The 25232-nt window shown below is 48.9% G+C and overlaps 1 protein-coding gene across 6 annotated transcripts in view; it reads left to right on the top strand.

The window, feature by feature from the left end:
* Nucleotides 1-25232, top strand: part of EFCAB11 (EF-hand calcium binding domain 11) — a 173643-nt gene that overhangs the window by 22018 nt on the left and 126393 nt on the right. For all 6 annotated transcript variants that reach the window (XR_011258381.1, XR_011258382.1, XM_069597315.1 and 3 more), the window contains exons 4-5: nt 1110-1211; nt 2162-2252. Coding sequence is in view for 4 of the 6 variants with exons in the window: in XM_069597315.1 (XP_069453416.1) it covers nt 1110-1211; nt 2162-2252 (193 nt within the window). In the remaining 2 variants the exon portion in view is untranslated. The remainder of the gene's footprint in view (nt 1-1109; nt 1212-2161; nt 2253-25232) is intronic.

Raw genomic sequence — 25232 nt, 5'->3', positions numbered from 1 at the left:
TACTGTGTGATTTGGGGCTATTTTTAAAAGAGCAACACATTTTGAAATGGAAGTCCTGGCTTACCAAAACAAGCTGCTGTTTTTATATGGTTAGGGCTCAGTTCACTGAAACGTTTAAGTTCTTGGCTTCACTCTTTAAGCCTACTACAAAGATCACATTAGAATTCATTTTAATAGACATCATGAGCGCAGTATCCAATCTCCTGTGATCACGCTGGGCTCTTTTATTCTGAGAATCGCAGGAAGCAGAGCCCGAAGCTGCAGAACAGTCATGGGGTGTCCCTCAGGCTGGGGACACTGCCAGCTCTATTGTTGATGGAATGTTCGCTCCACCTCTACTTGCGGTGTGCGATTGGTGTTGACTTTTGAGAAACTACTTCTTGGCTCCGCTATCCCAGCTGGAGAAAAATCTGTCATAATGACATCTGGCTAGGAAAAATGGGATCACAGACACCCGTGGAAAGAAGAGTTAGGAGACCTTGTGTAATAAGTAGTTTTAGCCCTGTCCATCAGATCTACCAGAGGGAAGACTGTCTCGCCTTTTCACGGCCATCATCTCTGCTCCCAGAAGCAGCTCAGGGAGCTCCTGAAGTGTCCACCGTGTTTGCAGCCAGTTGCTAATGTGGAGCCGACTTGGCTTTTAACAAAGTGCCTTTTCAGCTTTAGAGATCTGTACGAATGAGTATTGCTTACCAAAATCAAGATAACATCTGTGGGCGATAGTATCACTTTCCATTGAAGTTGATAGCTCAGCTGGTAAAGAATCTGCCTGCAATGCAGGAAGACCCAGGTTCGATTCCTGGGTCGGGAAGATTCCCCTGGAGAAGGGATAGGCTACCCACTCCAGGATTCTTGGGCTTCCCTGGTGACTCAGCTGGTCAAGAGTCCACCTGCAATGTGGGAGACCTGGCTCGATCCCTGGGTTGAGAAGATCCCCTGGAGAAGTTGGAAAGGCCACGCACTCCAGTGTTCTCGCCTGGAGAATTCCAGGGACTACAGTCCGTGGGGTCACACAGAGTCGGACACGGCTGAGCTGCTTTCACTTTCACTTTTTTCTTAAAGAGGAAGACAGTCATTTCTGGTAAACTTGTTTTTTTTCCAATTTTTAGGGATACAACTTAAGGAGTTTTTAGACATCGTAAGGAAAAAGAAGGAAGCTCAACTGTATCGCAATGAAGTAAGACACATCTTCACAGCTTTTGACAGGCACTGTAAGTATCTTTAAAGTGTTTGGACATAAAAAATTGTGATTAAGGAGCGGTGGATGGGAACATATACTCAGAAAGTGTCGGGCTGGTCAAGAAGTTCGTTCGCGTTTTTCCATAACATCTTACAGAACCGAAACTAACTTTTTGGCCAACCCCCAAAAATGATATGCTTGGAAGACTACTTTCCCATGTTCATTAGCTGTTATGGTAGATGTTGGTGTTCATTTGTTTCCCTCCGTCACAGCCTTAACTCTTGACCTTTACAATGGATGAAATAGCATCAGCAGTAATCTGATTGTACTTAAGATTTGCTTACATTTTAATGGGGACATCAGAAGGGCTGGCCCTGTGGGAATATAGGTGCAGAGTGACTTACGGAAGCTTGGGAGACCACGGGGCCTTTTTCTCTGACTCCTCCTTTGAGCCACACGTGATGGAGGAGTTGTTTTCCCACGCTGGGGTGGCCAAGCAGAGTGGCTTTGGACCCACTCCTCACGGAACGCAGGGTCGAAAGACTTGTGGGTCCAGGTTCAGTATTTTGGCTTCTGAAATGGTTTTCCTCTAAATAAGAATGTAGTCCTAAAACCAAGCAAGAAAAAAAAATGTGCGTTTTGAAGAATGAATTATTTTGGCCATTCACAGCGAGCGGAGCCTGCTGCCGTTTTTGTGGCGTTGCCTCTTGATGCTCTCCCTGGGACTCAGGAGTCGGCAAGGGACGGAGCTGGGAGAAAGCTTCAGGAGCATCTGGGGCTGCACTGTATCACTAGAGTAATACTAGAGTAATCCAGTAATCCAGTGAGGCAGTCTCAGATTACCTTACATGTAAAATCAGCTGTAGATTACTGCTTTTCTCCTGGTTATATATTAAAGTCTCATGCAAATATTATGGCTGAAGTAGCAGTTCACGGGGCTTTTAGTAGTACACGAATGTGACGTATTCTGCTTTCAAATAGATCGTGGATATTTAACTCTGGAAGATTTCAAGAAAGCATTTAAGCAGGTGGCTCCCAAGTTATCAGAAAGGATTATCCTCGAGGTATTCAGGTAAGGCCTCAGAGTCTTTATGCATACACGCCCTTGCTTTACCATCGCTTGTGCAAGTTTTCGGTTTTACGGAGAATACTCTTTTATGCTTATTTTTCACTAGTGGACGTTTTCATCTCGCAGGATATTGTCGTGGTCCAGGGGAGAATTTTATAGTTAGCTGTTTGTCCATCCACAGCCTTGACAGTGGGCTGAAGTGGGTGGAGGCTTACATACCAGGAAGGTGCAAAAATGATTTGTTCGCAGGGGTGGAGAGAAGCAGAGAGAAAGCAGAGCTTCTTTGTGAGGCGACGTGTTGGCCAACCCCGCCCGCTGTTAGTGTCAACGTGGATGCTGGCGTGCCGCGGGTTGTGTGCGTCGTGTGGAGAGTAGAGCTGGGTTCATCGGTGGCGGCCCCGCCTTCGTTTGTTTTCAAAGCGGGAGACCCAGGCTGCAGTTCATGCACACCTGAGAAAGGGGACGTGAAGACCGCCTTCGCACTGTCTCTGTGAACTAATCCTGACAGGATGGGGAGGTGGCTCAAAGCAGTTTCTGTCAGGAGGCTGCAGACGGAAAGCAGTGTAAGCCGTGTCGGCACACGCTGCCGTGAGAGATGACAGCGCCGCCTCTGCTCTGCCTGCTAACACGAGCTCCTCGTCAACCCTGTCGCCAAGGGTGTTAGTGAGGGTTCAGTCCAGCGCTGAAAGCGAGAAAACCCGAAGTAACAACGCTCGCAAAAGAGCCACAAACACGGGCGTCCAGGGCTGATCTGAGGGCAGCGCAGTTGTGAAGAACCCAGACTCCTGCCCTTGTATGCTGGCTGCCTCAGCACCTGGCTTCTCCCTCCTGCTTCCAGATGGCTGCCAAAGTTCCAGCCATCACACCTGAGTTCCACATAGGTAGGCAGAAAGATAGGCCCCCCTTTTTAAGGCTATCCATTGTTTCTTCACACATCCCTGTGACCGAAGCTTAGTTCCAAGGCCATGAGTAGCTATAAGGCAGAGGTGGGTCTGGAAAAATGTAGTCTCTGCTTTGGGCAGTCGTGTGTGCTCAAATGGAATTTCTGCTCTGAGGAAGAAGGAGAGAAGAGACATCGGCGGCCATCTGGCAGGTGTTACCATTTGGATTAAAGTGATTTCATGAACTCTGGCCAGAAGCCAGTCCTCAGTAGTAATTATCAAGCGGGTTATTTGAAATAAGAATCCACACTCACTGTCGTCAGTAGACATATATGAAATTCCTCTGCTGCGTCATTTGCAAGCAGACTATTGAGCAAGGTATGGAAGAGCAAAGGAGTTCAAGCCAGGCGCAGCCAAGGCGCCCCAAGACAGTGTGACGCAGGTTACTCCAGAATATCCTGGCCTTTCTGATGCTGTCGTATCTCTGTGTGCGTTCTGGGATGAGAGGTGAGAGTCAGTGTATTTCTGCCGCACGGTGGTGGCTTTTCACAAAAAGAATGAAGAATTACTTCGTTTTACTTTTACAAAAAGACAGGTGTCCACAGTTGCTGACCTTTGGGTGTTAAACGGTTTTAGGAGCTGTCCCCTCGTGTCACAAATGTAATTTTGAAAAATCCGCTTAAGTACAGCCTTTCAAGGTAGAAGCCGTGTTTTAACAGTGAGTAGGAAAGTAACTGCTTCTCTAAAGAAACCTATGCTATAGGGAGAGCATTTTTGAGAATGGGTGTTTGGAAATGTGATTCTGTCTTCAGAAATATGTGTCGCCCTCTAAAGCCTTTATATTTGCGTGCTCAATAAGTCAGGAACAGAATGTTCTAATCTGCGGAAAAAAGGAAGCGTGATTGGACAGCACAATTTTTTTAAAGTATCAGTGTAAAAATTTAATAGCTTTGATAAGTTAGGAGCAACTAACTAATTGATATCAGGAGAGATGAATATTTATTAGCTGAGTCTCAATTAGCTCAAATACCAACAAAGTGGTTAATAAAAGAAGACAAACCCCTTAAGCTTTTTTATAATCAGAGGATAGAATTAAAAACTGAGAGTCAGTGTGACAACGCCCGTTTCCTGTTTAGATCTGTCTGCGTGAGACCTAGAATTAAAACAAGATGAACCTGGGATTTCCCTGGTGGTTCCGTAGTTAAGAATCCGCCTTGTGGTGCAGGGGCCACAGGTTTGATCCCTCGTTGGGGAGCTGACGTCCCGTATGCCGTGGAGCAACTAAGCCTATGCTCCTCAAGCACTGAGTCTCTGAGCCGCAACTAGAGACAGTGTGTGCCTTGAAAGACCCGCGTCCCGCAGCGGAGACCAACACAGCCAAATAAATAATGAATAAAGTATTAAAAAAAAATTGGAATCGCTCAGTCACAAAAAATTCAACCGAGATGTTCAGAAATCATAAATTATGTGAAAATCACATTGTTCTTGTTAAATGTTCTTAATAATTTTGAGTGATGGCAAAAACTCATTTGCCATGAATAAGTGAAATATTTTTATCTTCGATTTTTTTTTACAAATTTCTGTACTTTATGATGAATATAACGTATGAATATTGTAGCACATGTCCACATCATCTATGCATAAATATATTCGCATGCCCACAAATCCTGCACTTCCTAGGATGATGGTCAGAGTTTAGAGACCACTGCAGTTAACGACCGAACAAGGCCTTCTAGTTAACCGAACCCAGCCTGCCTAAAGTCACGTTTGTGATATTATTTATGGCACCACATCCCTGAAGCAGGATAATTGATGCATGATAAGAATTGAATAAAATCGTGACAGCAAAAGAGAGAAAGGCGTTTCCTGGGCGTGTAAGCTGAAGTTGGCTGGAGGAGCAGGGCTGTCTGACTTCCACACGTCTCTGCTTCAGGGAAGCAAATAGTTTTCAAGAGAAGGGAAGAGAAGAGCAGCTGCCAGGGTGTCCGTGGTGCGAAAGACGCCACATTTCTAGGGCTGGACGCTGTGAGAAGCCTGAACGGCTTAGGTGCCCCTCGTGAGTGCGGTTCAGTCCTAGGTTCCCAGTTAGGCAGGGAAGGGCGGATGGATGTCTGAAGACCACCGTAGGGAGGCAGCCCGAGAGGGGGCTTCCGGTTAGACCAGCCCCCTGTGGTTTGAAGGACGAAAGAAGATTCCACAACCTTCAGCTCTCAGATTGCCAAATTCTTCCCCAGGAGACTTCCCCAGGAGGAGCCTCTCTCAGAAGTGCTTGCCCCGTGGCACTGGCTTCATGAGAGAAGCCAGTATCTGTTTTCCTTGGCTTGCGTGGTTTATCCCATCTCAGCATATTTCCAAGTGTCTCTTCTCCTTTGTCCTGTGTCCATTGTGGTCTTTTTTTTTTTTTTCCTGTTAGGGTTTTATTTTCCCATCACGCTTCTTTCTTGGGCTATATACCTGCTGAAGTTCCGTTTCATTTTGTTATTTTGCTGTACCTTGTTATTTTATAGTGTCTCCCCTAAGCTTTTCTGTATCTGCTTTCCTCTCCTGTTTTATGGAATTGTTGGCTTTTATTGAGGGAAGCAGTTTTGAGGTTTTACTTTTAATGGTTGATTGCTTGGGGGCTGCTAATTATAGCTTTTTTCTTATAAATTAAGAAGGGAAGTTTTCTACCAAGGGAAAGATTTTGAGTTGTATTTCTGTCTTAAACCAAGAGGTGATATCTTGTGTAAAAACACACACACACAAAAGGTGCTTCTTTGCATTACCTCTAAAGATATCATAAAATGCTTACTATTTGGATTTCAAATTTTAAGGGGACTTGCCTGGTGGTTCAGTGGCTGAGACTCCACCCTCCCAGTGCAGGGGACCCGGGTTTGATCCCTGGTCAGGGAGCTAGAGCCCACACGCTGCAACTAGGAGTTTGCATGCTGTAGCTAAAGATCCCACCGGCCACAGCTAAGACCTGGTGCAGAAAAGAAGAAAAAAAGCTTGAGGTTCCTTTCAGTGTTTGAATCTTACAACTTTGCGTTTCACTTAGAGCTGATAATCATGACTTGTATACCTGTGTGCTAAAATAGCTAAGGCTATATCATAGATGATGTTTCATTATTATTATTAAGAAATTGTTAGGAAACTCTGTCCTTGAAGAACTCTTTTTTTCCCCATGCCCACGACAAATGGCACAAGTTTAAGGGGCCTGAGACCTCTTGTTGTTCAGTTGGTAAGTTGTGTCTGACTCTTTGCAACCCATGGGCTGCAGCACGCCAGGCCTCCCCGTCCTTCACCATCTCCGGGGGCTAACTCAAACTCATGTCCATCGAGTCAGTGGTGCCATCCAACCATCTCATCCTCTGTCATCCCCTTCTCCTCTCACCTTCAATCTTTCCCAGCATCAGGGTCTTTTCTAAGTTATCAGGTCTTTGCATCAGGTGGCCAAAGTATTGGAGTTTCAGCTTCAGCATCAGTCCTTCCAATGAAGATTCAGGGTTGGTTTCCTTAAGATTAACTGGTTTGATCTCCTTGCTGTCCAAGGAACCCTCAAGAGTCTTTTCCAACACCGCAGTTCAAAAGCATCAATTTTTCAGCTCTCAGCCTTTATGGTCCAACTCTCACATTCGTACATGATTACTGAAAAAACCATAGCTTTGACTAGACAGACCTTTGCTGAGGTTTGTCATAGCTTTTCTTCCAAGGAGCAAGTGTCTCTGTATTCCATGGCTGTAGTCACTGTTTGCAGCCCCCAAAATAAGATCTGCCACTCTTGCCTCTTCTCCCCCATCTGTTTGCCGTGAACTGAGTAGTACTATTTGTCCAGTGAAGTAAATCCGAGATAATAGGCTGTTTCTAGCACTGCATGTTTAAAACAAGAAAAAAAATCTTTCTTCCTTAATACTAATAGACCTTAATGAAAACTTTGTAGTGCTTTTTTTTTTTTTTTTTTTTTAATAAAAGCACATTCAAAGCCCTTTAGTGACTCTAAAGGGTAAAGTTAAAACTGTCTAACCTGGCTCTCCAACATCTGGTCCCCTTTCCAAACTCACCTTTCATTCATCATCCCAAATCCCTCTGTTTCTCGGCATAACACTTGTTCTTTTTGATGTGTGATGTGCGTTCATACCTCATTCTGTTGCCCTTGCTGGCAATGCCTTTCTCTACTTCTCACCTGTCCAAATTAGACCCGTCTTTCCAGGTCCTGCTCAGTAAATACACACACCCAGAAAAAGCCTTTTTCTTTTGTTTACATTGAATAGTCTTCTCTCCTTTCTCTGAATTTTGATAGACAGTTGTGTAATTTTTTTAATCACTTGATGAAAATACAGTGTTTACAGTGATATCCGTGAAGCTCTTTGGGTTTGCAAATTCATCTATAGCTTCCACTGTTCTCAGTATGTTGCCAGCCTTGTGCGTTCTAGTTACTTAGTAATTGTTGGTTTGTTGCCTCTTACTCCAAATATCCACTAACAGAAAAATCCTCACTTGCCATTTTCTTTATGGTTTAATTTATTTCTTATAATCTAGCAAAGAGTCCTTTCAAGTGCAGTCAGGAGCTTTATAACCACATATGGCTCTGCCTTCCATTTTTCTCATTCTACATGTGACTTATATGAATTAACCTCGGATGGCCTCTCTCTGCTTTTTTTTGAGAGGCATTTTCAGTTCCTGATTTAGCCCCAGCTGTTAACAGGGAGCTGGCTTAATGCTCTCTCTTGACGTTACCCCCCACCGATGCCTGTGGTGTTTCCGGCTGGTGTTTCTCTGTGGGTATCTCTGCCTCTCCATGCCCAGGAGCCTTCTCCATCTCATTGTAAGCATCGAGATTTGCACTTTCTTACCACCTGTCATTTGGCAAAAAGCTCTGGGGAGCTTCTTCTGTTTTCCAGCCATGAAGTGAAGTGTGGTTGGTCAGAAGGCCCGCTGGCGTCCACAATTCGGAGTGCAGGTGGAGCGCCGGGTAGCGGTGTCAGGCGGGGATGCCGAGGCACCAATGTGCTCTGCAGTCACAGCTGGAGGCCCTTCGAGCGGCATCTGGTAGTTTGGGTCTGAGATTCATCCTTCATGCTATGTGGGGAAGGTCAAAACCATAGGCTGTCCAGCTCTCCTTTTCAGAGCATTAAAAATGGGTCGGATAATAAGAGCATCATGGCCTGTTGGGTGATGTATTTCCAGTGGTGTGTGCCAGTGGGGTATGGGCTTAAGAATGCCATCTCATTTGTATTTATTTATATATTTATTTATTTATTTTTTATTTTTTTTTATTTTTATTTTATTTTATTTTTTTTTTTGAGTTGTGTATTTATTTTTTAAAGATTTTTTTTTAATGTGGGCTGTTTTTAAAGTCTTTATTGCCTATGTTACAATGATGCCTCTCTGTTATATTTTAGCTTATTGGCCACAAGGCACGTGGGATCTTAACTCCCCAACCAGGGGTCGAACCCACACCTCCTGCCCTGGAAGGCGAAGTCTTAACCACTGGGTGCCAGGCCAGTCCCAAGAAGGCAGTTTCTGAAGGGAGTGATATGAACCTTCTCGTGTATGCCTTAGGTCACAGCCACGGGAGGGGAAAGCGGCCTCCTGAGCCGGGTGAAGTGAGCTGATGGGCCAAATGGGAGAGTCTTAGAGAGCCAAGGAGCTCAGAGGAGAGTGACGTAGGACAGCGTGTATTTGAGGAAAAAAGATTGCCTATGTTTTTTTCAAATCATCGCACCTCTTCTAAAGTAGTGTTCCTCACCGTGATCTTTCGTCTCCTAGACTTCCTTTTCGTCGGCAGCTGACTTGGTATCGTTTCCTCAGGCAGTCTCTCTAGAGTTCCCCTGCCATTATTCCGTGCGTCAGAATGACTTACAAATGTGGTCAGGTGGCTTCCCCAAGATCACAGGTATCAGTAGTTATCCCCTGCTGTGATGAATGTGATTGTCGATCTGAAGTATCCATGTACTTCTGTGTATAGAAAAGTTAAACAGCGCTAGAAATCACATCCCATTCTTCGTTAACTACACATGGACAGCTGTCACCAGCCATCCCTAGTGTGAGTGTGATGACCAAATAACTAGGCTTCTGCATTTCCAGGCTTTATTTCATGAGTTTTTGCATCTTCTCTGCGATGATAATGCCTTGGGTTTTCTTTCAGTTTTTTCGGTTTCAGAATTTTACTGTCAGAGATTCGGTTTTCTGATGATTTTGTTACACGTGATCACTGAATGGGGAAATGAGTACGTATAATTTTTCAAAGGGACCTGAGTTTCTTCTCCCTGGGGGCTTTCACATGTAATACGGTAACTACAACTGCACTTTAAAAACCCAGGGGGCTTCCCTGGTGGGGAAGAATCCTCCTTCTAACGCTGCGGCTTTGGGTTCCATCCCTGGTCAGGGGGCTGACCACGTGCTGTAGGGACAGCTCAGTCCGCAAACCGCAAGCTACAGAGCTCATGCAGTTGGGAGCCGGTGAGAGCCTGTGTGCTGGACAAATATATAAAATTTAAAGTGGGTGCAAGGTCCAGCTGGAGACGTGTTTACGTGCTGATTGTTTCAAGAAAATGTCACTTTTCCCAGGGGATTCTTGGCTGGTTTTGCTTCATGAACAAAAATTATACCCTTGCATTTGAAGACGCTCTCTTTTTAGCAGTAACTTTGAGAACTGGTGACTGGTGATGCAGGAGTTGACGCCCAGAAACAGGACCAGGAAACCAGCAGAGAAGAGCTGTGACTTTATCACACAGATTTTCAAGCAGAAGGTGTTGGTTTCTTCAGTTAAGCTAATTGGTTCATGTCACAAGGATGTGCTGTTTCATTGGAAGAAACACGCAGCCTCTTTCGCATTCTGGGTGTCCAGACTTTGTAGCCCTCTCTCATGTTAGACCCATCCAGATGCAAGTCTTGTTCTTCCTTCAAGGCCCAGATGTTAAGGTGTTTCTTACCTCGAAGCCTGACCCCACCAATGGCCTACCCATCACCTCTTAACCCAGGAAGGAAATTGTCCCCTTTTTTCCATTGGCGTGTAATAGCTCTATAACACTGAGTTACTTCCTGCTGTACAGGGAAGTAGCTCAGTCGTATGTGTACAGGTATCCCTTCCCGCTGGGACCTGCCCCCATCAGCGCACCTCCCACCCTGCCGGTACCTCTGGGTCATCACAGAGCACGAAGCTGAGCTCGCTGTGCTAAACGGCAGGTTCTGCCTGGCCACCGATTCACACGTGGTCAGGCGTCTGCTTCCCTGGTGGCTCAGACGGTGAAGGATCTGCCTGCAGCACAGGAAACCCGGGTTCGATCCCTGGGTTGGAAAGATCCCCTGGAGAAGAGACTGGCAGCCCAGTCCAGTGTTCCTGCCTGAAGAGCCCCGTGGACAGAGGGGCCTGGAGGGCTGCTGCAGTTCATGGGGTCACGGAGAGTCGGACACGACCGAGCGGCTGACACACAGTGTATTTCTGTCAAACCTAATCTCCCAGTTCATCCCACCCTCCTCTTACCCCTGTGTCTCTACGTCTGCATCTCTGTTCCTTCCCAGGAACTGGGTGCAGCTGTACCATCTTGCTCCATCCCACACGCATGCGCTAATGTGCGTAAACAGCCTGAGTGTCCGTCAACAGCTGACGCGTAAGGAGGGCGTGGTGCAGATACACAGTGGAGTGTTACTCAGCCATCGAAAGGAGTGCGCCTGAGTCCTTTGTAGAGATGTGGGTGGGCCTAGGGCCTGTCACACAGAGCGAGGTAGACAAGAACAAATACACCGACACGCGTGTGTCTCCTCCTTGAAACTCCGGATCTGCCGTAAATGTCTTCTTTATGCTTACACATAGGTATTTGCGTGCATCAATTATACGCAGTTTGAGAAAACGAGCTTGATAGGAACAGGCACAGGTGGGGTGTACAGCCTCACACTCGCAGAGCATGTTTCCTGCACATCAAGCAGGTGACTAGACTTGATGTAAATGAGTGGCTTATGTAGCGAATGCACTTTATTCTGCCTATTTTGTTTTCCGCACTGAATGCCTCCCCAGTGCTACATCAAGCCCGCGTGTTGTAGATAGCTCCAGGGCGGGGGTCAGGACCCTGGACGGACCGCAAAGTGCGGTCAGCGCCAGGCCAGGGCAGCAGGTGACTCGAGTCTCGTCCCGCTCCGCCTCTTGCCCCTCCTTCCGCGAGTCTCCGAAGCTCTCTGGCCTGTTCCCTCTGCGTCTCCGCCCGGAGGGGGCTGTGCTGATGTCCTGGCAGCTCTTCTCATTCCAGAACCTGCCAGCGGGGTTATCCATCACGGAGGGTGGCATGCCATCTCCTTGATTTTCCCTGCGTATCCCAGACAGCGTTCAGAGTCCACCGCTGCGTGAATACAGATGTGGTCTGTCAGTGTGACAAAGACTGCTCTCGAGAGAAAATTCCTGGGCTTGACAGCTCGCCAAGCCTGGGTTTGGCTTTTGAGATGTCAGTGTGACGAGTGTTACGGTCAACGTTTCCAATCGCTCGTCCGCATATGTGGTGGATACACCGTTCTCACTGTAATGGCATGAGGGCTATTTTTCTTTTAATCCACCTGTCACATGCAAAACTGCTGCCGCGGTTTCTTTCTTACGACTGAACGCTGCTAACCCTCTTGGTCATCCTTGAAGTTAGTGATAGGCGCATCTCGTGAATGTATTCACACTATTTTCCTCCACAGAAAGAAGAATCCCTCTCTTACATTTTTCTTTTGTAATAGACAGCTAACTTCTGGATGAGCATTTTGACAATTCTGTGTGTTGCCTTTATAAGATAAGAAAAACTTGTATTTAATAAATCCACATTTTACGGGGAATACTTAACGTGTTTAAGATGGGAGAGGGCCTTCCCTGGCGGTCCAGTGACTAGCACTCCCTGCTCCCAGTGCAAGGGGCCGGGCTCAGTCCCTGCTTGGGGAACTAGACCCCACATGCCTCCCCTAAAAAGAAAAGAAAATAAGACAGACGCGCCACAGTGACGCTCAGAGATCTCGTGTGCTGCAGCTGAGACCCGGCCCAGCCCAGTGAATAAGTGAAAAAAGATGGCAGCAACTGAAAAGGCTCAGAATTAAGAGTCTCACATCAGAGTTTCAGCTGTCCCCCCTTAACTGCTGCTGCTGAGTCGCTTCAGTCGCGTCCGACTCTGTGCAACCCCAGAGACAGCAGTCCACCAGGCTCCCCCGTCCCTGGGATTCTCCAGGCAAGAACACTGGAGTGGGTTGCCATTTCCTTCTCCAATGCATGAAAGTGAAAAGTGAAAGTGAAGTTGCTCAGTCATGTCCGAGTCTTAGCGACCCCATGGACTACAGCCCACCAGGCTCCTCCATCCATGGGATGTTCCAGGCAAGAGTGCTGGAGTGGGGTGCCATTGCCTTCTCCATGTCCCCCTTAGAGATAGCCTTAAAAATCAAGACCAAAGGTTTCTAATACTATGTTTTCAACCACGGTAAGCATGACCTGTGTTGTGTGACCTCACAGAGGACGCCTAGCCTTCTTGTCCACCCGCACCGTACCCAGGCCTCCTCTCCCATCAGGCCGCGCTGAGGAGACACATCCTTGTCACTCAGCGCTGCAGAGACCAGCCGCATCAGGACGAGGCAGCTTGTTGGCAGGGCCATATCTCAGGTCTCCCTCCAAGTGCACTGAGTCAGATCTGTTTATGTTACTATGATCTCTGGGGGATCCATATGCACGTTAACACTGGAAAATCCCGGGTCCACCCTCCTCGTTCCACTTTGAAATGAGAGTAAATTAGCATTACTGTTGAATGTTACCTCCTGACTTCAGTAACTTTTCACCCTCTGCCAGGTAACACCCTGACCCCTCAGCCTGACATGTGGGTCCCCCTCCTGCTCCCAGACCTGCCAGACCCCCGACCCCTCAGCCTGACATGTGGGTCCCCCTCCCACTCCCAGACCTGCCAGACCCCCGACCCCTCAGCCTGACATGCGGGTCCTCCTGCTCCCAGACCTGGCGTGACCAAATCAGAGGCTCCGTCCCGCGGCTCTGATGGTGCCCCAGTCCAGGCCCATCTCGTCCGCTGCTCTCTTCTCTCCTCCTCCTACCTCTCCGTCTTCCCCTCCCCTCCGCGTGTCTGAGCAGCGTCCGTCCCTACAGACTTAGCTGAGCTCCCTTCTGTGGAGCCTGCCCTGATCGCCCCAGCCCACAAGATTTCCGTTTTCGTCCTTAGAGCTCCTGTCACACTTGCCCAGTAATGCATCTGGTGATAGTAGCCAGGCCACACTAGCAGCTGCCGTTTGTTGAGTATTTTCTGTGTACCAGACCCTGTACTGGGGGAATCCTCTGAGGCACGTCCTGGGCTAGGCTCTGGCCATCCGCATTTGAAAGCTTGGAGACGAGACTTTGCTGGTGGTCCCGAGGCTATGACTCTGCCTTCCCAGTGCTGTGAGCCCCGGTTCCATCCCTGGTCAGGGCGTTGGGTCCCACGTGCCGCAACCGAGAGTTCCCATGCTACACCCAGGACCCAGCAGAGCCAAACAAGTAAACTGTATCAGGAAAATACCGCTTGGAGAGCCTGATGCTGGCGGCTGGTGCGTAAGGGAGCCAAGGCTTGCCTGCGCTGAGTCACTGCTATATTCCCTTCTCACCTCTAACAGCATAAACCTCCTGAGAGCAGGGACCAGGGCTGCCTCTGCAACCCGTGATGCCTGCCCAGGACCGGAGAAAGCGAGGCGTGTTCGCTCTGCCCAGAAGCGTTCTTGATAAACCAGTCGTGCAGCTGTATAGCTTCTCCCCTGTGCACATGAACTGGTTTGGTTGGGACTGGAGCGTCTGAGATTTCATTTGACTGGTGGTGCTGGTTTAGTCGCTAGGTCATGTCTGACTCTTTTGCAACCATATGGACTGTAGCCCGCCAGGCTCCTCTGTCCATGGGATTCTCTAGGCAAGAACACTGGAGTGGGGTGCCATTTCCTTCTCCAGGGCATCTTCCTGACCCAGGATCAAACCCAGGTCTCCTGCTTTGAAGCTGATCTCCTGCATTGAAGGAGGTCTCCTGCGTTGAAGCTGGTCTCCTGCGTTGAAGGTGGTCTCCTGCGTTGAAGGTGGTCTCCTGCGTTGAAGGTGGTCTCCTGCGTTGAAGGAGGTCTCCTGCGTTGAAGCTGGTCTCCTGCGTTGAAGGTGGTCTCCTGCGTTGAAGGTGGTCTCCTGCGTTGAAGGAGGTCTCCTGCGTTGAAGCTGGTCTCCTGCGTTGAAGGTGGTCTCCTGCGTTGAAGGTGGTCTCCTGCGTTGAAGGAGGTCTCCTGCATTGAAGCTGGTCTCCTGCATTGAAGCTGGTCTCCTGCGTTGCAGGTGGTCTCCTGCATTGAAGCTGGTCTCCTGCATTGCAGGCAGATTCTTTGCGGACTGAGCCACCAGGAAAGCCCCCATCTGCACGTAAATGAAAGTAACTGTTGACAAAAGTGAGAAAGGGGGGCGGGCGTGGCATTTCATCGTGTGCAGTGGTGGCCGGCGTTCCAGCCCAGGCTGCTTCGACGGAAACCCGTGTGTTCCGCGTGTTGCCTTGGGAATTACACCACAATAGCAAAAGAGCTTGCCAAATCAAATGGAAAAGCTAAAAATATTTAAAGCCGATGACAGAATCTTTATCATCTTAGCTGGGGTGGGAGTGCTAAACTGAATTCCTGATTGTCTCTTCATAAGACAGGATTACACACTGATTCACTTGCAAGACGCTGTTGAGCAATTGCTGTGCGTTTCGCGTCATCTCTTCGCATCTCCAGCTTGTCCATGTTGTTGCTCATCTTCCCGGCCTGGTGGCACACTGCTGCTGGAGAAGGTCTGGGTCAGCCAGGAGTTCAAGGCACTGCAGGCTTCCCAGGGCGCGTTTCCTTACCCTGCGTGTTCCTGAGCTGACCCCCGGAGAGGCAGCGAGGTGCTGATACCGTTAGCCGTTCCTGGCCGCGCTTCCTCCCTGTCCCTCACCTTCCCCTCCTCCCCACAGGACGAAGGACAGTTCAGTCCCGGGACTAGCTTTGTTGCTGCTCAGACGCTCAGTTATGTCAGACTCTTTGCAACCCTGTGGACTGCAGCACACCAGGCTTCCGTGTCCTGCACTGTCTCTTGGAGTTGGTCAAACTCACGTCCATTGAGTCTGTGAGGCCATCCAACCATCTCATCCTCTGCTGCCGTCTTCTCCTCCCGCCTTCAATCTTTCCCAGCATCAGCGTCTTTTCAAATGAGCCATCTCTTCACATCAGGTGGCCAGAGTATTGGAGCTTCAGCATCAGTCCTTCCAATGAATATTCAGGACTGATTTCCTTTAGGAAGGACTGGTTGGATCTCCTTGCAGTCCAAGGGACTCTCAAGAGTCTTCTCCAACACCACAGGTCAAAAGCATCAATTCTTTGGCACCCAGCCTTCTTTATAGTTCAACTCTCACATCCATGCATGACTCCTGGAAAAACCATAGCTTTGACTATGTGACTTCGGCACAGTGATGTCTCTGCTTTTTAATACACTGTCTAGGTTTGGCATAGTTTTTCATCCAAGGAGCAAACGTCTTTTAACGTCCTTTTAACGCCCTTCGTGGCTTCAGTCACTGTCTGCAGTGATTTTGGAGCCCAAGTAATTAAAGTCTGCCACCGTTTCCACTGTTTGCCGTGAAGTGACTGGACTGGATTCCCTGATCTTCGTTTTCTGAGTGTCGAACTTGAAGCCAGGGTCTTTGCTCTCCTCTTTGGCCTCCGTCAGGAGGCGCTTCAGCCCCCCTGACTGGCTCCTGGTGGTGACCGTGGCTGCTGACCCCTTCCCTGCCCCCCGCCCCCCGCCACCACTCCCCCCCCACACTGTGTCCGCCACGCCCCCACCTCTGTGCGCTTTAGCTGCACCGAGCGCGAAGGGTGCTGGCACCCCTTCCCCTGGCTGTGTTCACTCAGCACCCAGGCTCTGGGCGGAGCTCCCCCACCCCCTGGTTCTGGCCCGGCCTGGTCCTATCCCGCAAGCTCTTGAGTGCGCGGTGGTCCCTGGAGTTGCTCCTGGCCAATCTGAGAGCTGGAGCGAGTCCAGGCTGTCTTCTCTGCACTGCACCGGCCTCCCCCGCCAGCCCCTGGCCTTTCTGCGCTGCACTGGCCTCTTCCGCCAGACACGCACACTGCACTCAGTAGCCTCCTTCCCCTTCTCCCAGCAAGCATCGTGTCCGAGTGACCTCAGAACCTCATGTCCAGCTCCCTGAACACGCTGTGACCCCCAGCTGCCTGCCATGGTCCCTCCGACGGCCTGCCCAGCATGGAGCGGTGCTCCCTGGCCGGGCAGAGGCTGCTGTGCCTGCTTGCCCAGCCAGACCCATCTATGCCCAGCTCTCCTGCCCAGCTCCTGCGCAATTCCAGAAGCGTTTCCTCTTGGTGCTGAAATCGGGGGCGCCTGTCACTCAAGCGCGACGTGCCCTGTTGCTGCCCGGGAGAGCTTGAGCTTGTCTGCCTTCAGCTCCCTGTTCAGGGGTGGCAGAGAGCCGGCACGTGTGCCCCCGCCACCCCTCTCTGTGCCCGCTGTCACTCTTCGGGTGGGATGCCGAGTTCTCGGTGGGACATCCGAGCCTGTCTGTTAGCACGTCACACACCATGAGAGCGACCTGCTCGCTGCCGTGTCTGCTAAACCTGTGCCGCGGCCACGCGGGGCAGGTGACCTTGCCGCCGGCTTCATGGGCAGGGTCACGGCCTCTGGGTTTCCTTTCTGCCTCCCTGTTCACCTCCAGGGCTTCCCTGGTGGCTTAGAGGTTAAAGCATCCACCTGGAATGCTGGAGACCCAGGTTCGATCCCTGGGTCGGGGAGATCCCCTGGAGAAGGCAATGGTGCCCCACTCCAGCACTCTTGCCTGGAGAATCCCATGGAGGGAGGAGCCTGGTAGGCTACAGTCCATGGGGTTGCAAAGAGCTGGACACGAGTGAGCGACTTCACTTCACCTCCAGAGTTTTCTATCTTCCTTCAACTCTTATGTCTAATTTTTCTTTTTTTTCCCTCTTTTTTCTAGTTCCTCTCCTTTGTTCCTGTATCTTCCTCTCCCCTCCTTCTAAGACCTTTCTCCGTCAATCACCCCCTGTCCAGCTTATAACTTCCATCCCTGACTGCAGATATGTTCAGTCTTCCTGAACCTACTAGATTAGAATCGCCTAGAAATCCACTCCCCCAACCACAGTCCCTCCAGGCCGCCCTTCTGCCCCGCTTCCAGGTTGTGGTTCTTGTCAGCCTCCCGGGGCGTCCAGCGCTCCTCCTGAGGACTCTCCCCTCGATGCCCGCTCCCCCACCCCTCTTTTGTGCCCCTGACAGTGATTCCCGTTTGTTAAACACCTGCCAGTCAGTGTTCCCTTACTGAATCGCTGCAGTGATCCCTCGCATCAGCTTTGTGCCTATCCATTCTACAGATAAAGCTGAGCTCCTTTATTGCTAATCTCAAGCCAAACTGCACTGACTTCTCAATTATTTTGTCTTTTGCTTAAAGAAGAACAGTTATAGAACATTGACATGTAATCAATTTTTTTTTTTTAATTGAGGGCAGTTGTGTTGCTGGTACTTGTTAATGTTTTTGTTACACCTCAAAATTGTGGTGGTGTTTTGTTTTGTTTTTTTTTTTTCAGAATATTGCTGTCCAATAATAGTAGAAAGAATTTACAGTTAAAATGTCTAAATATGCTTGCATTTATCATTTAAGGATCACGTTAAAGAACACGTTTATTTTTTATATCTGAGTGGCTATTATAGCTTGTTCAGATGCTGTTTCACTCCTCACTCCTTGTCCCTTTTAAAAACACTCTATTAGAGTGCGTCGGCTTTACGGTGCCGTGTTAGCGTCTCCTGTGCCGCAACGAGCAGAAGCTGTGGGTGCACTCACGCCCGCCCCCGCCCCACCCCCTCGATCGCCGCGGGGCACGGAGTTGAGCTCCCGACCCTGTGCACACCTGTTCTACACGTGGCAGCGTGCACACATGTCAGCCCTAACCTCCCTGTTCGTCCCACCCTCCTCTCACCCCACCGTGTCCATTCTCTGCATCTGCCAAAGAACGCATTTAGAAGCAACAATAACAAAGTTTCAAAATGCCTTTCTTAGCCTAAGTCGTGGTCTTGTTAAGATTCCTGGTACCCCATTCATGGTTTCAAATGGGAATCCTCTCTGCCTCGGGGACAGCACACGAAGGTTCTCATCCAGGGAGAAGGGGGTGCAGAGGAAGAGTCCTGTTCTTGTTGCCCTGTTAACAGAAATTTCGCTGTGTTTGCTGGAGAGAGAATTTTCAAGAGCTCCATGAGTGAGTGAATGAGTAAATAGATGAGCAGAGGAGTAGCGTGAAGATCAAAGGTAGCCTGCTGAACGCGCGTGTCGGGCCGCGTGGGGCAGTGCCCGCGTCGTCTTCTTTACTGGGCTTCCCCTGCAGACAGAGTCGGAGGCTTTAAAAACTACCAACCCGACTACATGTTTGTGGGAATATTTAAACTGCTATCATCATAAAATTACTGCACTAGTTTTAAACTCTCAGAAGGCGTTTGACAGAACTCTGCTGTGAGAGTCAAATGTAATAAATTGGATGGAACTTTCTCTCTCATACATTGTCCAATAGATAGGTTACTTTTAGTGACCAGATTTGTTGCGGTGTGGGGCTGTTCATTCTGCTGGTTACAGACCTGTCATGCCAACAAGTGGCTGGATGTACTTTTCATAGACAACTTGTCTCCACAAATCGGTTGTTCTGGGGTAAAAAAGTAACTGGACTTAGTTCTTCAGCAGTGCTTATTTTCACACACTGATTGATTGTGCAGCAGTCGGATTCGAAGCCTAGTTTCAGTGGCGCTCTCTGTACACCGTCTGTCGCTAGCTGTGGTTCAAAGGAGGCCAAGATAAATGGCAGCGGATACTCGCATGCACATGGCAGCCTTCGTCTCTGAGTCAGGAATCTTGGTAGAAAAAGCCCCAGGTTTTTAAAATGTGAAACTACCTACATGACCTCCTCAATCGTTTTTATTTCAAATTAAATTAATGTCCCGGGCAGACACTGCAGGCTCACGTACTATTCGATACCATTTAGTTTGCTATCTTAGTTTCTGATTGTCACCGTAGTTTTAGTCATTGCTTTTTGAGGGTGAGCTTACGGTAGAATAAATCAAATTAGCCTTAGTGGGTAGATTTAGTTTTCCCTAATGACTTACTAAATAAAATATGCCTTCTTCTTAAGTAAAAAGCCAAAGTGGATTTTTATTTGACTGACAAGGAAAGGCATTTTTGATTTTATTTAGTGACTGAAATAAATTACTTTACCACAAATTAAATGTGAACTATGTATATATGATCCCTCTTTTCATGAACAGACCAGCTTGAGAACCAAGCGCATTGTAGTTGATCTCTTTAACCAGTTGGTGGTGCTGAAAACTCTGGTAAGAAACTAACTGGGAGGCGAGGTTAACCTGGACGCTTTCTTAATAAACATTATTCTGTTAGTTTTTGAAAAATTCGTGCCAAAAATGTGTGCCCAAATTACTGGATCTTCTAAGCTTACACACCAAACCGAGTGTCTTTGATGGGCAGCAGAACCCATTTGTAGTGAACTTCCGTAAAGATGTCACTGGCTCCGCAGGATCCGCCTGCTGGAAGCTGCGTGGCTGTGTGACGCCCAGGAGTGACACCTTCAGCCTGGGAGTGACCCTTAGCCTGCTGGCTGGGACGGGAAGGGGACACGACAGTAAGTGCTCGCCCGGGAGATGTAAGAAACATTGCTTTGTATTATTACGACTTAACAAAAACAGTGCTATTAATGCGTTTTTTAGGGTCTGTGTTTGTTTTTAGCTCTGTTTTACGGACCCACGAATTCAGTAGAGTGACAGTCTGCTGCTTGAATGTGTCCTGAGGTGCCCTCGGTGGAGTGTGGAGGCCTTGGAGTCCGAGCTCAGGGGTGCGGCTCTGTCGGTCAGACCTAACCAAGGGTGTTCCTGGGCCTTTCTTCCCGACCGGGGATTGAGCCTGGGTCACAGCAGTGGACGCACCGCGTCCTGACCCTGGACCCCCGGGAGTTCCCCCACGTGTGCTCTTCTAAACACGCGCCTCACACAGGTACCCTTTCACCTCTGTCCTGGCCCAGTGGCAGAAGCTCAGTCGTGTCCAACTCTTTGCGGCCCATGGACTGTAGCCCACAGGCTCCTCTGTCCAAGGGATTCTCCAGGCAAGGATGCTGGCCTGGGTTGCCATTTCCCCCTCCAGGGGATTCCTCCTCGAAGGGATCTTCCCGACCCAGGGATTGAACCTGGGCCTCGTGCATTGCAGGCAGATTCTCTACTGTCCTGGCTAAAGCTGTGATTAATAGTGTGTTAGGATCTTATCCCCACATGGAAGCTTTTCTTCTGACTTGTTTCAATCTTCCAAACATTAAATATGTGGCAGAAAATGAGACCATCCGAGTTTTAAAAAGTCAAAAAAGAAACAAGAGCAAGCAAACAGACCCACATTTGAAACCGATAATCCTAGAACTCATTTTTTTAAATACTAAAAGAAAAAAGATTTTTATTAAGCATTGTAAGTTGCATTCAGTAGCCTGCAGATACCCCACACCACAACCCATCCTCAGTCAAGCCCAACAGCAGTTCAATCCTGCACAACCCATGAGTGCGGGCAAAACTCCCTTCAACTTACAGTAGGATCCTACTCAGGTCTTGTGGGCAGGGACTGGGGAATTACATCTCATTTCTGACCACTAATGTGTGATGAAGAGCATCAGGAGAATTATATGAAAACAAATAAGAGGTGATTCTGATTTCAAGGTACATTGTTTGGAAACATTAACGAAAACATCAAAAATACCTGTTAGAACTCATTGTTATAATGTAAAGAATATTAAAATTTAAATTCACCTTTCTGTGTCACCTTAATGAGGGCTGCCTGTCAGTTCAGGAAATCCAGAACCCTCTGGCAGGGTTGGAATCGAGAGCCCTACGTTTCCAGCTCATCAGCTCTCTGTGTCCACGGGAGCTTGTTCTGGCTGTGCTGCGTGCCAGCCGCTGTGCAGGCTCCTCCGTGGTTGCTGTGAGCGGGAGCTGCTCCCCAGTCTCGGGGCTCAGGCTGCTCCCTGCGGGGGCTTCTCATTTCGGAGCTCGGGCTCCAGGGTGCGCAGGCTCCAGAAGTGCGTGTCCCCGCCGCCAGAGTGCAGGCTCGGTGTTTGTTCCAGGGCCTGTGGGATCTTCCTGGACCAGGGAGCGAACCTGCCTCCTGCATTGGCGGGTGCGTTCTTTACGACTGAACCCACCAGGGAAGCCCTGTATCAATCCTTAATAGCTCAGTTTTCTCGACCTGTAAAATGGGGTGACCAAGGCTTTTCCTCCAAGCTGGTGTGAGCTCTAGAGGAGGCAGTGAGTGCTTGTGGGGTGTTGTTTTCCCTACACTTCCTCCCTTGAGGCAGAGCCTGTGAGTCGGTTGCTTCTGAGCCCCCACAAAACTCCTGCATTTTAGCCAGAGCCTCAGGACACGAGGTCTTCTCTGAGTCTGATACTGCCTCGTGCTCCTCTATAGCAAAACTATTTCCTGGTTATAAAGTGTCACAAGGATTTTGTAGGCTCACAGACCCACAAAGGAGAGACTCGTATAGTTATATCCGGTTTTCAGACATGTGCCTGTCTGTCCCGGGAATGTTTATGTGTTGGTCTGAATCTGCCTGAACATGTAAGACTGGGGAAAGATTTCTGAACGGTGCAGCAACGGTGTTGCCAAGAGTCTGCTCATCCCTCCATTCATTTCTTCCACAGACTGTGTTGAGCGTGGCTCTTCAGAGATGAAGTCCAGGAAAGCCTCACCCCGTCCCTGAGAGCTGCAGGCTTCAAGGGGCAGGAATTGATAGACAGCCCTTCTCTAGGTGACAGGAAGGTTATTAAAATTTAAATGTTGTTTATAATATTAAGAAAATCAGTTCTAGGATCATCTGTAACGATTTTCTTATGCATTTAGAACTCTGATGATATCATTCAGTTTTCCGGAGCATATTCTGTGTTTGAATGATTGATAGAAGTCAGAAGAGAGCTTCAGTGCAATGCTAGTCCTAAAATGCTGTCACTTAGGCGTTTTAGCCAGCAATTTAAAGTGTAGCTGTGTAAAGCAGGGGTCTCCAGTCTCCGGAATCTAATGCCTGATGGTTTGAGGTGGAGCTGATGTGTTAATAGAAGTAAAGGTGCGCAGTAAGTGTAGTATGCTTGAATCATCCCGAGAGCATCCCCCCCACCTGCCCTGGTCCTTGGAAGAAGAGCTGTCTTCCATGAATCCGACCGCTGGTGCCAGAAAGGTTGGGGACTGCTGGTGTAACTTGTGTGGGTGTATATTTAGGAACAGCACAGCTAATGACTCTGGTTAGATCTGATTTTTGAGATACAGAATCGTGGAAGCAGATGTTGGCAGAGACTTTAAAAATCGTTGACACCATCACTAAGAAAATGGAGGCTGCATGAGCATCGTGGCCTCCCCAAGGTTACACAGACCTGGGTCAAGATTCGGGTCTCCTGGCTCCCAATTCAACGCCAAAGCATCATTTTTCTATCCTCACGTCTACAAGACGAGCCATTTTGGGTGTAAATAAAAGCAAGTGTATGCTTGTTCGGCCTCAGTAAACTTCCATACTAAACATGGAGTGCCGTTTCTGCCTGGTCTATCAGAATGGAAACCTGTAGGGCATGGCAGGCAGTTGATGAAGCTGCCCCGTGTCCGTTTTTGAACCGAGCAGGGGTTGGGAGCCCAGCCCAGGCACGGCACTCGCAGCCCCCAGCCGGAGCAGGTCGGTGCCTGGAAGCCTGCGACTGAGCCGGGCAGGGTTTCCGTCCGCCGCCCGCCTCGCCCGCCTCTTGCTTCCTGCGAGATGAATGGCCTTCTGCAGGTGTATCAGTAATTTCTGAGTTTGTTCCCCACTCAGAATGACCTCATTGTTTCGTGCTTCTTTTCCATAATTATACAGTAACAGGAAAATAAACCGGCTCTGTGTCCGGCCCACAGCAGAAATCTTGTGCTCTTTATGTAAGTTTGATTTATAGACGTGTACCGCGGAGCGGAGTGACTACGAGACGTCCGTCTTCCCGCCGCTGGTTGCCATGGAAGCCGAGTACACAGAGCGGTGTCGCTCCAGCCCTGGGGGCGCCTGCCTGGTTTCCTCCTTTGTTGTTGGCGTCTCTTAAGCAACTGCCTGGCGCGCTTTCATCGTGACAGTTAGTCATGCACGCAGGCGTTCTATCTTTCATCTCAAATAGAAAGCACAAAAAATGTGTGACAGAATTTGGGAGAATTTAAATATTCTTGCTTCTTTAAACATGCATTTGTGATTTTTCCCCTCTTCAGTCCCATTGGAAAAATAGGTCATATTGGAAAAAAAAAAGCACATATTAATGTACAGAAATCTCAATAACGACAGCAATACAGACGTTTAAGGAGAAGGCGTTGCCATGCTAAGGAAATCTGAAGGAACTTCAGATTCCCAGGTCTCCCGGTGTTTGGAGCGAAGTCTGCATCTGGGTAATGCTGACCCTCCAAAACCACTGAGTTGCACGTTATCAGCTCCCCTACTGGTTTGTTGTGTTAGTTTCCTTGGGGGTTCGAGCAGCCTGCGTGTTTGCTGGAGGGACACAGTGGACATTAGAGAGTGCACGCTTGCTCACTCACTCAGTCGTGTCCGACTCTGCGACCCCAGAGGCTGCAACACACTAGGTTCCTCTCGCCTGCACTCTCTCCCTAAGTTTGCTCAAATTCACGTGCATCCAGTCGGTGATGCCATCCAGCCGTCGCGTCCTCCGTCGCCCCTTCTCCTCCTGCCTTCTTTCTTTCCAGGGATCAGGGTCTTTTCCCGCGAGTGTACTCTTTGCATCAGGTGGCCAAACTATTGGAGCTTCAGCTTCGGCCTTAGTCTTCCTCATTTAAAAAAGGTATTTATTTATCGTTTATTTTTGGCTGTGCTGGGTCTTCCTTGCTGCACGCAGGCTTTCTCTAGTCGTGGTGAGCAGGGGGCTGCTCTCTAGCTGTGCTCGAGGACTCCTTCTTGTGGTGGCTTCTCTTGTGGAACACAGACTCGAGAGTGTGCCGACTTCAGCAGCTGTGGGACACGGGCTTTGCTGCTCCGTGGCGCATGGAATCCTCCTAGACCAGGGATCGATCTCCGTCCCCTGCATTGGCAGGCTAGTTCTTAGCTACCGGACCACCAGGAAAGCCCCCTTACTTTGTTTTTATTGTTGTATTTTTTAAAAAACTATTTCACCCCAGTTTAACATAGCAGAGTTCAAAGTACACATCTCCCCACTGTTAATAAGTGTTTGCTGATTATCCACCTCCTTTCATTGGATTTCTAACAAGTCTGTTGGTTAGAAGAGCTTGTCCTGAAATAACTGTCTGGATCTAAAACCCTGCTCCATTCCTGGTTGGCTGTGAGGTCTCTGAAAAGTATCTTAACTTGCCTTGGCTCTCTTATCTGTAGACTGAGCGGCTATAAAATTAAGATAATAATGACTTGTTGGGGGCTTAAAGGGGATGATTCATGCAAAGGACCTAGTTCTGTGCCTGCCAGGGGATAAACACTCAGGCGGGGTGACTGCAGCGGTGGCGATGGTTATCACTGAGAGGTTTGCAGGGAGCCGTGCCAGCACCAAGCCTAGGGCTCTGTCCCCAGCATCCACGTCCATGAGCAGTTGCCAGTGCTTTGTTTGACTTGGGCTCCAGGGGCTGGATTCCTCTTAACACTTTGGATCCTAGCACGGCCGCCTAGAGGTGTTTACGATGGCCTTTTTATCTGCAAGTGGAGAAGAGAAGGCTGACGCCGGAGTCGCCAGCTTCTCGTCTATGATGAGGTCTTGTTTCTCATACCTGGCTGAACATAGTGTCCACGGGAGGCGTGGGGAGGGAGTGGGCTGCCTTTTTGCATCTTGCTACGGGAGGGTTCTGCAAGGGGATCAAACCAGTCAATCCTCATGGAAATCAACCGTGAATATCCCTTGGAAGGACTGATGCTGAAGCTGAAGCTCTAATACTGTGGCCTCCGGATGTGAAGAGCTGACTCATTGGAAAAGACCCTGATGCTGGGAAAGATTGAAGGCAGGAGGAGAAGAGGGCAACAAAGGATGAGATGGTTGGATGGCATCACCGACTCAATGGACGTGAATTTGAGCAAGCTCCGGGAGGTA

The sequence above is a fragment of the Ovis canadensis genome, chromosome 7 (assembly GCF_042477335.2).
Source record: "Ovis canadensis isolate MfBH-ARS-UI-01 breed Bighorn chromosome 7, ARS-UI_OviCan_v2, whole genome shotgun sequence".
In the NCBI taxonomy this organism is placed as follows: Eukaryota; Metazoa; Chordata; class Mammalia; order Artiodactyla; family Bovidae; genus Ovis; species Ovis canadensis.
This window is presented reverse-complemented; position numbering and strand designations above follow the sequence as displayed.